The sequence below is a fragment of the Elephas maximus genome, chromosome 6 (genome assembly GCF_024166365.1).
Source record: "Elephas maximus indicus isolate mEleMax1 chromosome 6, mEleMax1 primary haplotype, whole genome shotgun sequence".
NCBI classification, from domain to species: Eukaryota; Metazoa; Chordata; class Mammalia; order Proboscidea; family Elephantidae; genus Elephas; species Elephas maximus.
Window position 1 is genome coordinate 85,739,741 of NC_064824.1, and position 13,794 is coordinate 85,753,534.

The 13,794-nt window shown below is 37.2% G+C and overlaps 1 protein-coding gene across 5 annotated transcripts in view; it reads right to left on the reverse strand.

Moving 5' to 3' along the window:
• The window catches only part of TFPI (tissue factor pathway inhibitor), a 79,881-nt gene that overhangs the window by 40,943 nt on the left and 25,144 nt on the right, over positions 1-13,794 (reverse strand). For 3 of the 5 annotated variants that reach the window (XM_049887628.1, XM_049887630.1, XM_049887631.1), the window contains exon 2: positions 11,358-11,480. In XM_049887628.1, the coding sequence (XP_049743585.1) occupies positions 11,358-11,478 (121 nt within the window). In that variant the 5' untranslated portion in view covers positions 11,479-11,480. Of the gene's footprint in view, positions 1-11,357; positions 11,498-13,019; positions 13,558-13,794 lie in introns of those variants that run through there. The other 2 variants (XM_049887629.1, XM_049887632.1) reach the window with 2 other exon arrangements.

Consider the following 13,794-nt stretch of genomic DNA (forward strand, 5'->3'; position numbering starts at 1 on the left):
GGAGGCATTGAACTGCCATATGGAGAGTGATACAAGGCGATATAGAACAATACAAGTTAGGTTTTTACTTAGAAAAATAGGGGTAAATAATAAGGTAACCACAAAAAGGTATAACAACTCTATAACTCAAGATAAAAGCCAAGAAAAACGTAACGACTCAACTAACATAAAGTCAAACACTATGAAAATGAGGATCTCACAATTTACTAAGATAAACGCCTCAGCACAAAAAAGTATGTGGAAAAATGAAATTGTCAACCACACACATAAAAAGGCATCAAAATGACAGCACTAAAAACTTATTTATCTATAATTACGCTGAATGTAAATGGACTAAATGCACCAATAAAGAGACAGAGAGTCACAGACTGGATAAAGAAACACGATCCATCTATATGCTGCCTACAAGAGACACACCTTAGACTTAGAGACACAAACAAACAAACTAAAACTCAAAGGATGGAAAAAAGTATATCAAGCAAACAATAAGCAAAAAAGAAGAGGAGTAGCAATATTAATTTCTAACAAAATAGACTTTAGACTTAAATCCACCACAAAGGATAAAGAAGGACACTACATAATGATAAAAGGGACAATTGATCAGGAAGACATAACCATATTAAATATTTATGCACCCAATGACAGGGCTGCAAGATACATAAATCAAATTTTAACAGAATTGAAAAGTGAGATAGACACCTCCACATTTATAGTAGGAGACTTCAACACACCACTTTCGGAGAAGGACAGGACATCCAGTAAGAAGCTCAATAGAGACACGGAAGATCTAATTACAACAATCAACCAACTTGACCTCATTGACTTATACAGAACTCTCCACCCAACTGCTGCAAAATATACTTTTTTTTCTAGCGCACATGGAACATTCTCTAGAATAGACCACATATTAGGTCATAAAACAAACCTTTGCAGAGTCCAAAACATCGAAATATTACAAAGCATCTTCTCAGACCACAAGGCAATAAAACTAGAGATCAATAACAGAAAAACTAGGGAAAAGATATCAAATACATGGAAAATGAACAATATCCTCCTGAAAAAAGACTGGGTTATAGAAGACATCAAGGAGAGAATAAGGAAATTCATAGAAAGCAACGAGAATGAAAATACTTCCTATCAAAACCTCTGGGACACAGCAAAAGCAGTGCTCAGAGGCCAATTTATATCGATAAATGCACACATACAAAAAGAAGAAAGAGCCAAAATCAGAGAACTGTCCCTACAACTTGAACAAATAGAAACTGAGCAACAAAAGAATCCATCAGGCTCCAGAAGAAAACAAATAATAAAAATTAGAGCTGAACTAAATGAATTAGAGAACAGAAAAACAATTGAAAGAATGAACAAAGCCAAAAGCTGGTTCTTTGAAAAAATTAACAAAATTGATAAACCATTGGCTAGACTGACTAAAGAAATACAGGAAAGGAAACAAATAACCCGAATAAGAAAGGAGAAGGACCACATCACAACAGAACCAAATGAAATTAAAAGAATCATTTCAGATTATTATGAAAAATTGTACTCTAACAAATTTGAAACCCTAGGAGAAATGGATGAATTCCTGGAAAAACACTACCTACCTAAACTAACACATTCAGAAGTAGAACAACTAAATAGACCCATAACAAAAAAAGAGATTGAAACGGTAATCAAAAAACTCCCAACAAAAAAAAGCCCTGGTCCGGACGGCTTCACTGCAGAGTTCTACCAAACTTTCAGAGAAGAGTTAACACCACTACTTCTGAAGGTATTCCAAAGCATAGAAAATGACGGAATACTACCCAACTCATTCTATGAAGCCACCATCTCCCTGATACCAAAACCAGGTAAAGACATTACAAAAAAAGAAAATTTTAGACCTATATCCCTCATGAACATTGATGCAAAAATCCTCAACAAAATTCTAGCCAATAGAATCCAACAACACATCAAAAAAATAATTCACCCTGATCAAGTGGGATTTATACCAGGTATGCAAGGCTGGTTTAATATCAGAAAAACCATTAATGTAATCCATCACATAAATAAAACAAAAGACAAAAACCACATGATCTTATCCATTGATGCAGAAAAGGCATTTGACAAAGTCCAACACCCATTTATGATAAAAACTCTTACCAAAATAGGAATGGAAGGAAAATTCCTCAACATAATAAAGGGCATCTATGCAAAGCCAACAGCCAATATCACTCTAAATGGAGAGAACCTGAAAGCATTTCCCTTGAGAACGGGAACCAGACAAGGATGCCCTTTATCACCGCTCTTATTCAACATTGTGCTGGAAGTCCTAGCCAGGGCAATTAGGCTAGACAAAGAAATAAAAGGTATCCGGATTGGGAAGGAAGAAGTAAAGTTATCACCATTTGCAGATGACATGATTATATACACAGAAAACCCTAAGGAATCCTGCAGAAAACTACTGAAACTAATAGAAGAGTTTGGCAGAGTCTCAGGTTATGAAATAAACATACAAAAATCACTTGGATTCCTCTACATCAACAAAAAGAACACCCAAGAGGAAATAACCAAATCAATACCATTCACAGTAGCCCCCAAGAAGATAAAATACTTAGGAATAAATCTTACCAAGGATGTAAAAGACCTATACAAAGAAAACTACAAAGCTCTACTACAAGAAATTCAGAAGGACATACTTAAGTGGAAAAACATACCCTGCTCATGGATAGGAAGACTTAATATAGTAAAAATGTCTATTCTACCAAAAGCCATCTATACATTTAACGCACTTCCGATCCAAATTCCAATGTCATATTTTAAGGGGATAGAGAAACAAATCACCAATTTCATATGGAAGGGAAAGAAGCCCCGGATAAGCAAAGCACTACTGAAAAAGAAGAAGAAAGTGGGAGGTCTCACTTTACCTGACTTCAGAACCTATTATACAGCCACAGTAGTCAAAACAGCCTGGTACTGGTACAACAACAGGCGCATAGACCAATGGATCAGAATTGAGAACCCAGACATAGATCCATCCACGTATGAGCAGTTGATATTTGACAAAGGACCAGTGTCAGTCAACTGGGGAAAAGATAGCCTTTTTAACAAATGGTGCTGGCATAACTGGATATCCATTTGCAAAAAAATGAAACAGGACCCATACCTCACGCCATGCACAAAAACTAACTCCAAGTGGATCAAAGACCTAAACATAAAGACTAAAATGATAAAGATCATGGAAGAAAAAATTGGGACAACCCTAGGAGCCCTAATACAAGGTATAAACAGAATACAAAACATTACCAAAAATGATGAAGAGAAACCCGATAACTGGGAGCTCCTAAAAATCAAACACCTATGCTCATCTAAAGACTTCTCCAAAAGAGTAAAAAGACCACCTACAGACTGGGAAAGAATTTTCAGCTATGACATCTCCGACCAGCGCCTCATCTCTAAAATCTACATGATTCTGTCAAAACTCAACCACAAAAAGACAAACAACCCAATCAAGAAGTGGGCAAAGGATATGAACACACATTTCACTAAAGAAGATATTCAGGCAGCCAACAGATACATGAGAAAATGCTCTCGATCATTAGCCATTAGAGAAATGCAAATTAAAACTACGATGAGATTCCATCTCACACCAGCAAGGCTGGCATTAATCCAAAAAACACAAAATAATAAATGTTGGAGAGGCTGCGGAGAGATTGGAACTCTCATACACTGCTGGTGGGAATGTAAAATGGTACAACCACTTTGGAAATCTATCTGGCGTTATCTTAAACAGTTAGAAATAGAATTACCATACAACCCAGAAATCCCACTCCTCGGAATATACCCTAGAGATACAAGAGCCTTCATACAAACAGATATATGCACACCCATGTTTATTGCAGCTCTGTTTACAATAGCAAAAAGTTGGAAGCAACCAAGGTGTCCATCAACGGATGAATGGGTAAATAAATTGTGGTATATTCACACAATGGAATACTACGCATCGATAAAGAACAGTGACGAATCTCTGAAACATTTCATAACATGGAGGAACCTGGAAGGCATTATGCTGAGCGAAATTAGTCAGAGGCAAAAGGACAAATATTGTATAAGACCACTATTACAAAGTCTTGAGAAATAGTAAACCTGAGAAGAACACATACTTTTGCGGTTACGAGGGGGGGAGGGAGGGAGGGTGGGAGAGGGTTTTTTATTGATTAATCAGTAGATAAGAACTGCTTTAGGTGAAGGGAAAGACAACACTCAATACATGGAAGGTCAGCTCAATTGGACTGGACCAAAAGCAAAGAAGTTTCCGGGATAAATGAATGCTTCAAAGGTCAGCAGAGCAAGGGCGGGGGTCTGGGGAACATGGTTTGAGGGGACTTCTAAGTCAATTGGCAAAATAATTCTATTATGAAATCATTCTGTATCCCACTTTGAAATGTGGCGTCTGGGGTCTTAAATGCTAACAAGCGGCCATCTAAGATGCATCAATTGGTCTCAACCCACCTGGAGCAAAGGAAAATGAAGAACACCAAGGTCACACGACAACTAAGAGCCCAAGAGACAAAAAGGGCCACATGATCCAGAGACCTACATCATCCTGAGACCAGAAGAACTAGTTGGTGCCCGGCCACAATCGATGACTGCCCTGACAGGGAGCACAGCAGAGGACCCCTGAGGGAGCAGGAGATCAGTGCGATACAGACCCCAAATTCTCATAAAAAGACCAAACTTAATGGTCTGACTGAGACTAGAGGAATCCCGGCGGCCATGCTCCCCAGACCTTCTGTTGGCACAGGACAGGAACCATCCCCGAAGACAACTCATCAGACATGAAAGGGACTGGTCAGCGGGTGGGAGAGAGACGCTGATGAAGAGTGAGCTAATTATATCAGGTGGACACTTGAGAGTGTGTTGGCAACTCTTGTCTGGAGGGGGGATGGGAGGATAGAGAGAGAGGGAAGCCGGCAAAATTGTCAAGAAAGGAGAGACTGAAAGGGCTGACTCAAGAGGGGGAGAGCAAGTGGGAGTAGGGAGTGAGATGTATGTAAACTTATATGTGACAGACTGATTGGATTTGTAAACGTTCACTTGAAGCTTAATAGAAGTTATAAAAAAAAAAAAATAGAATGGTTGTTGCTGTTGTTGTGAGGTGCCGTTGAGTTGCTTTTCAACTCATAGTAACCCTGTATGACCCATTAGACCTGCCTCATAGGGTTTTCTAGACTGTAATCTTTATGGAAGCAGATTGGTAGGTCTTTTTCCTGTGGAGCCACTGGGTGAGTCTGAACTACTAACCTGATGGTAGTCACATGCTTAACTGTTGTGCCATCAAAAAACTAGTGCCATCAGCACCCCTTAAAATACAATTAAGACATTTTTTTGACCTTGGGTTATAAAAATTTTTCTCCATAAATATTCAGTCACTTATTTTAATAGAAAAATTTCTATTTTCTATAGAAATTAATAAGGAAAAGTTTCTGTCCTTGGAAAGGACTTGCACATTTTTATCAAGTTCAATATTATTAATAGAGGCCTATTTTTATAACTTTACATAAGCTGAATTTGTTTACAGAATCCACCAGCAGGATAAAAAACAGTGAAAGCTTGTGGTTGGTGCAACCGATATACTAAGACTTAAACAAATTTTCCCTCTAGAGGGCAGCAGTGTTCAAATTAAACCCTTGGGGTGGGGGGAATCTGTTGCCTTGGACTCATAAAACCTACTGGAGACATTGAGTCGATTCTGATTCATAGCGACCCTACAGGACAGAGTAGAACTGCCCCATAGGGTATCCAAGGAGCAGCTGGTGGATTCGAACTGCACACCCTTTGGTTAGCAGCTGAGCTCTTAACCACTGTGCCACCAGGGCCCCAAAGCCAATTGGAGTAGTATTAAAGATAAAATTATCATCAAAAAAGTGATTTAATGCACTATAAATATAATTTACTGTGAACAGGAAACATGAATGTATGTCACTAATTTTTTTTATAAAATACATTTTAAAGATGAAACAAAGAATACGTCTGTAGATGCAAATGTATCTAGAAGGAACAGATTAAGTTTCCTCTAATTTCAAAACTTGAAAACATATATTGCAGAAAAGTTGGATTAGATGCTTTTATCAAGTCTCTTCTGCTTCTAATATTTTATTCTAATAACCTATATTGACCTAATATCAAGTATTACCAATATTTCAGTAATGCTAAAGCTTATTATAATGAAGTAATTGAAATGCCATCGTTAATTTTTTTGAGTCATAAAATGTTAGGTATTATTCCTTGCAATATTAGAAGGGTTAAAACATAGCTTTCTAAAATGAATTCACATTATTATGCTGTTTGCTTCATTTGAAGGTGCCCTGGCGAGGCAGTGGTTAAAGCACTTGACTGCAAACCAAAAGGTCTGCAGTTCAAACCCACCAGCTGCTCCCTGCAAACCCTATGGGGCAGTTTTACTCTGTCCTGTAGGCTCACTAGGAGTCGGAATTTACTCCATGGCAATAGGTTTATTTTGGTTGCTTTATTTGACAATAATAATTTAAGAAAATGTAAACTTGAAACCACTAACATAACTTTTAATTAAAAAAAAATCCAGGTTTAATCTATAAAATACTATCTCACTGATTTGGTCTTTTCAATTAATGGATTATTTTCTTAAACTGAAATAAATTAAGCCTATGTATGGAAAGGACAGAAGAGTAAATTTTTCAGACCAATAATTTTATAAGGTATAATATATGACAAAGATTTATTATGACACATAGACCTATATCTACTAAAGACAGGGAAACACTCAGCACCAAACACAGTTGTCATGAACTAGGTTTTTTAGATAGTTAGCAAGTTACAACACTGATCAAACCATTAACTGAATTTGAATTTTGTGCAGGTGTACATACGTGTACATGTTTATGTTTTCAACTTTCTCAGAGACGGTGTTCAACTGACAAAATATAATATAAGATTTTATTAATATAACATTTAAAAAATAATTTTTACACTAATGACTTAGTATCCCTAAGGCCAATTCTAAAACAAAAAACCCATTTCCATCCAGTTGATTCTGACTCATAGTGACCCGGTAGGACAGAGGAGAACTTCCCCATAACGTTTCCAAGGCTGTAAATCTTTACAGAAACAAACTGCCATGTCTTTCTCCCATGATGGCCAATTAGCCTCCATACTATATATGTAAATGGATTTATTAATATGAATGGATAATTATTGATAAATAGTTGTATGTGTAAATGTATTTTTTCTTTCAAATTATCTGCCTAATTTTTATGCACTAAAATGCATATCTGAAATACGATTTTTGGCTTTAGATGATACCTCAAGGTATGTCAAGAGTTTCTGGCACCAAAAAATATGAATACTTCAAAGTAAAATTCTTAATTATTATCTTCCTTAAATGTATTTCAACCTCTCTGAAATCCTCTATTTTTATTGAAGTATGTACAAAAACATTTTTTATAGAAATTAATAAAATAAATAGCATGTGAAGGGGTTGCTGAAAATAATTTTAATAGATAAATATCTCCATATAACAAAAAATGACTAATGAAAAACATGTTTTGTGCCTTCATCACTGATGTTATAATTGTCAGTTTGGATTAAAAAACTGTTTTTTTTCCCTGAGTAGTATGGTTGTTATAAGTCTAGGCCGACTCAACCACAGCTAACAACAGAAAACGTTGCTATGAATGATTGTAATATTTAAATTCTTTCTTTACTTAAGATTTTAAAAATATCATGGTGACATTTTGAGTTGTTAAAAAATTGTTATAAGATAGAAAGCTGTACAAAAAAGACCCTAAGCCCTGAGTCCAATTTAGAGCAGTTCCAAAATAAAAAATAATTAAATTAGCCCTATGAGGTTTTACTCTATAAACATGTTTTCCTGGACCAATAAAATATTGACCTATTAATTCTATAAATATCTGAGAGTATATCTCAGCATTCACCTAATGAATTTTGAGACAACACCTAGTAATGAACATGTTCTGATATTTTGAATCTTATACTTACATACATTATCTAAGAATTCCTATAAAAAAAAAAAAACTATAGCACCTCTTAAATTGATGGTACTCATTCCCAAGTTAATGTCACCTTAGAATTTTTGAGACACCAGCTGGGGTCCTTACTGAAGATCTATACCAGTAAAACACAGGGAACATTACCTAACACTTTGCCTGAATTTCATACCTGAATTGCCATATACATTCAGAAAAGACTATTTCTTATAATAAATAATTTGTCAGCTTCTAGATCACTGATAATACCTCTACTTTTTTGCTCTTAATGCTAAAGCTTTTATATTTTCAGTGTTAAGGGTACTCGGGGGAAGTTGAACTTGCTATTTAAGAGATTTGCCACCAGGTGGTAGCAGTGCACCATGAAAACAAAAGATCACAAAGCGCGGTAGTAATAATTACAATAAAAATAACAGTTAACACTGTCTAGTGAGTAATTATTATGCTCCAGATACTTTGTCATTATATAATTTAATCATCACAATAATCTTCTGTGTTAGAAATTATTACTATATTCATTTTACAATTGGAAAACAGGATTGCAGAGATTAAGAAAATGGTCCCAGGTCACACTGTTTGGAATTTACCTCACGTTTTTTCTTTTTTTTTTTTAGTTTTTGGTTACAGAGTCCTTATGAGTCAGAGTCGACTGGACGGCACTGGGTTTGGTTTTTTTGTGTGTAGTTTTACACTCGGAAACCCTCGTGGCGTAGTGGTTAAGTGCAACGGCTGCTAACCAAGGGTCGATGGTTCGAATCCACCAGGCGCTCCTTGGAAACTCTATGGGGCAGTTCTACCCTGTCCTATAGGGTCGCTATGAGTCAGAATCGACTCGATGGCACTGGGTTTGCTTTTTTTGTTTTTTTGGTTTCGCACTGGATCTCTCTCACATTAACAACTGTATGATATTGTCACAGATTTGTGTGAGTGGGATTCCTAAACTGGCATTTGGCTCTAAGTACATAGATTAAATTACATAATTTCCTACTCAGTAACATAGTTTCTAAAATTCACTTTATTAAAACTAAAAATGGTTTCAATGATGAGAGTAGGTTCTAATTTTATAGCAATTAATAAAATACTCAATACTAGCTTCCATGGGATCAGAAGAAATGAATGGTGCATGGCTATTATTACTGAACATTTTGGCCAAGAACCCAAGCGATGGATCTTAATTTAAAAGGAGAAAAAAAGTGGAACAGAGCTTCAAATTCTTATGAAAACCAGGCTTACTGGATTCACCGTGACTGGTGAACTCCTAAATCTATAGCCTGCAAACAACGTTTAAACTTTGAACCGAAACTGTCCCATGAAGTCATCTTTAAACAACCATTTAGTTCAATTAATAAAGAATGTTTGCCTTAAGCTTTGTGCACTTTTGAAGAATTATCTGTATGAGATCAAATTGACGATAGTAACTCTAAAGCACAGATGAGAACTTTAAAAGGGCAGGCAGCGTAAGTTAATTGTTAACGGTGGTGAAACAATATGGATAGATGTAATGAAAATGGTGACACAATGTCAAGTATGCAACCATTGTCATTCAACTGTACATTAAAAATTTCTGAATGGGTGTATTGGTGTGAATATTTTCATTAAAAAAAAAAAAAAAAAAAAACTAGGCAAGACTGCAGATAGTCAGCCAAGAGTTCTTCAATCCAACTTTAATATCAAAATTCTTCCTTATTCAGCTGGGTTTGGAAGTTACCTCGTAGTGATTTTAAAATTTGGCTTAATTATTGATGGGGTTAATTCTGGCTTATTGGCTGATTAGGGGAGTAACAAGGAGCCTTGGTGGCACAGTGATTAAAGCAACATACTGTTAACCAAAATGTTGGCAGTTCAAAACCACTAGAGGCTTCAAGGGAGAAAGATATGGCAGTTTGTTTCCACAGAGATTTACAGCTTCGCAAACCGAATGGGGTCGCTGTGAGTCAGAATCAAGTCCGTGGCCGTGGGTTGGTGGTGGTAACAATGGTATCAGGACCCTCCTAATTAATTGGCATGCATTTCCTCAGTCCACTTGAGGGAGATTGAATGCAGACTATATTGGGAACATGTAGGCCTATTCTCCTCCCACTTCCCAAGATGGTGTTGTCTCTTTTTCCCTTCATTTATCTTCTACAACCATTCTCTCCCGACCCAACATAAGATTTTAACTTCAGCCCACTCCCTTTTGAGAAAAGAAATTAAATGAACAACTGGAGCTTATCTCCTAATGTCCAAATGCCTATTTTCAAAGGGCACATGATGGTGTTTACTTTATTCAATAAGGGTTTATCTCCAGGAAGCTTTTCATCACAGCACTTCCCATGCCAAGGTCTCAGATGGCCAAACCTGAGTGAGTCCCCCTCCCCTTCGCTCCATCAGCAGCATCCTAGGCATGCCTCATCACTTCACTTACCACATTATACTGAAATAACCTGTCTACACTTCAGTCTTCCCAAGGAAACTTCAAGATCCTCAAAGCCTGGTCTTAGTCATCACTGTATCCTTAACATCAACCACAGTCTCAGGCACATAAGATGTACTTACTCAATATTCTTTCAAAGGGAAGTACCCTGAATACAATTTAAGAACTGTTAAAGATATCAAATAAGAATGTAGTTTTGGAAATGTTTTGTAAACTGCTATACAAATAGAAGTTATCACTTTGTTGATTTCTCTATTAATAATGACTTTTGATTTCTATCAATAATTAACTAATTTGTAAAAGGATATAATCTTTAAGAAAGATAAATCTACAATAATTGTCATTGTATGATCTTTTTTTATTTTTAAAATTTTCATTTATAGAGACAGAGCTTTATGGGATTAGAGCTAATGCTATTTCTGAGATCCCTTGGTATTCTATTTGACTAGATTCTCACAGTGGGCTAATGTGGGAAGTTTTTATTTTGGAAATAAGAATGAGAAGAAGAGAATGTGGAAAACTCAGATGTCTGTAGTTTCCTTTTCCTTCCCACGCTTTTTTTTTGCCAGGCGGAGTTCATAGAAACTCATACAGAGTTGTTAATTTAAAGGAGGATTAAGAAATTTCTACAACATTTAGCTGCTTGCAGCATGATATTCCCAGAGCTACTCCAGTGTTTCATATTATATCCTGAGTTAAGGAAAAAAAAAAATAAGGAAAAAAGGTCTTGCTAAATTGCTAAGGTAATTTTTTATGGATTAAGCTTTTTTTTTTTAATGTGTTACATATAAGAAGTTTCCCAAGAAAAATGTCATTTCTATGAAAATTAATTTTCATACACAATGGAAAAGTAGAAATTAAATTTTGGATTTTAAACTATGATATTTAGATAGTTTAAAAAGACTAGTGCTTCTAACACTTACCTGTAATGTTGGTAAGTTCTGCTCCTTCCTCAGAACCGGCCTTAAGAGGGGCAGGGGCACGACTAAGCAACAGACATACAGAGGCCCAAAACACATGTTCTTTCTTCATTGTATACATCATCTCTGAAACAGAGAGCCCATACACATCTAATAAATAATCAACGTGCAAAAAATCCATGGACTAATCAAATCTTTACACATATTTCCAAATGCAAACTTTTATGATATTGCCAATGCATCCTCATACATCTCTCTCCACGTGTTCCGTGGGGCACATTTAAAGCACAAGTATGTAATATTCAAAATTATGGCAAAACACAAACTTAATGTGTATGTTTAATAGTATTTATGAACATGGGTCATGTTTCAGACTTCAAAATAGAAATTCAGAGAATAGTAATTGAGAAACAGAGGGAAATATTGATCAACATGCCAATTGTGTGTTAAGACCTGTTTTCATATGCAAATCTACTTTCCACATCTTTCTCACAGCTATTTCATCTCAGTTGGAACCATCTTATTCATTTTTCTTGCAATTTCTATAATTTCTTCAATGCAGCTTTTAATTCCTGATTCCTTTTTCTCTTTGTCCTGATACTTCTCTGTCTTAGTCATCTAGTGCTGCCATAACAGAAATACCACAAGTGGATGGCTCTAACAAAGAGAAATTTATTTCCTTAAAGTAAAATGGGCTCAAAGTCCAAACTCAAGACGTCAGCTCCAGGGGAAGGCTTTCTCTCTCTCTAGCAGCTCTGGAAGAAGGTTCTTGTCCTCAATCTTCCCATGGTTGCAGAGCTTCTCAGGCACAAGGACCCCAGGTCGAGAGGATGTGCTCAGCTCCTGGTGCTGCTTTCTTGGTGTTATGAGGTCCCCAACTCTCTGCTTCCTTTTCTTTCCTTTCTTTCTTGAGAGATAAAAGGTGGTACAGGCCACATCCCAGGGAAACTGTACACTGGATCAGGGAGGTGACCTGAGTAAGGGTGGTGTTACAATCTTACCCTAATCTTCTTAACATAAAATTACAATCACAAAATGGAGGACAACCACACAATACTGGGAATCATGGCCTAACCACGTTGATACACACATTTTTAGAGGACATAATTCAATCCATGACATTCCACCCTTTGGCTCCCCCCCCACAAAATCACATCCTTGCAACAAGCAAAACATATTCACTCCATCATATCATAGCAAAAATCTTAACTCCAAGTACAAAATAAAAAAATTCCTCTCATCTGTGAAATCTAGAATACAAATTATCTGCTTCCGGTGGTACAATGGCAGAACAGGCACAAACTTGACATTTCTACTACAAATGGGAGAAACTGAAGGGAAAGAAGGCGTAACAGGCCTCAAGGAAGTTGGCAGAACACATTACATTAGCCCTCAAAGCTTTGGAAACGGTCCTCTGTTCTCTGAGACCATTTGTACAATAACCCTGCCCTCTAGCTTCTAGGTATTGGCCACAGTCTCCAGATTCTTAGTGGAGGCCCCTTGGCCCTGGGCTTCAGCTTCGCCTTCCAGGCCCACTGTGGCAGCAACTCTGCTCCCTCGGCTTTAGGCACACCATTCTCCTAGTCCATCTGAGTGGTGACTCCACATCAGAAACACCAGAGGCCATGGCTCCACCCTTTGAAACCCCCGAGGTCATGGCCATACCTTTTGAGACGGAGACAGCTCAGCTTCTTGTGTTCCTTGTCTCTTCAGTTTCTGTGTCCTGGTTTCTTGGCCTCTTGGCTCCTCAGGCCTTATACCTACATCTGCCCTGCTGGGGCAAGTGTTCCAAAGCTCAGTAGCTCTACCGATAAGTGCCTGGAGGCACCCTACTCTGCCAGGAAGCCTCCTGAGCACAGGCACTCAGCTCTGTCACTCTATGGGTCAGCTCCAGCACCGTTTAGTGGTGGTCTCCTGGTTCTGCTGCTGCTGGTTCTCTGTTGTTGCTGCTTCTCTGCCACTTCAGGTTCTCTGCTGTGCTGGTCCTCTGCTGCTGTCGCAATTATCAATTCACAGTTTTGAAACTGCTTCCACATCTCAGGTATCTGTTAGAACCACAACCAGTGACTCCTGGTACCAGGTTCTGTCTTAGTCATCTAGTGCTGCCACAGGAGAAATACAACAAGTGGATGGCTTTAACAAAGAAAAACCTATTTCCTCACAGTAAAGTAGGCTAAAAGTCCAAATTCAAAGCGTCAGCTCACTAAGGCTGTTAGAGTCAGGAAGGAAAGTGAATTCTTATCAGTAAATACTCAGATATTTCATCAAACAATTTAGAAAATTTTCCACCTTCGTCTGTAGGAAATCACAGCTGTAACATACACCATTAAGGTATAGGTAGCCGTATGATAAATTCCACTTTACTTTAAGCTTCATTAAAATTACTAGTGAAATGTATAACCTATTTTCTTACAACATTTTGGCGACATTAAAACATATT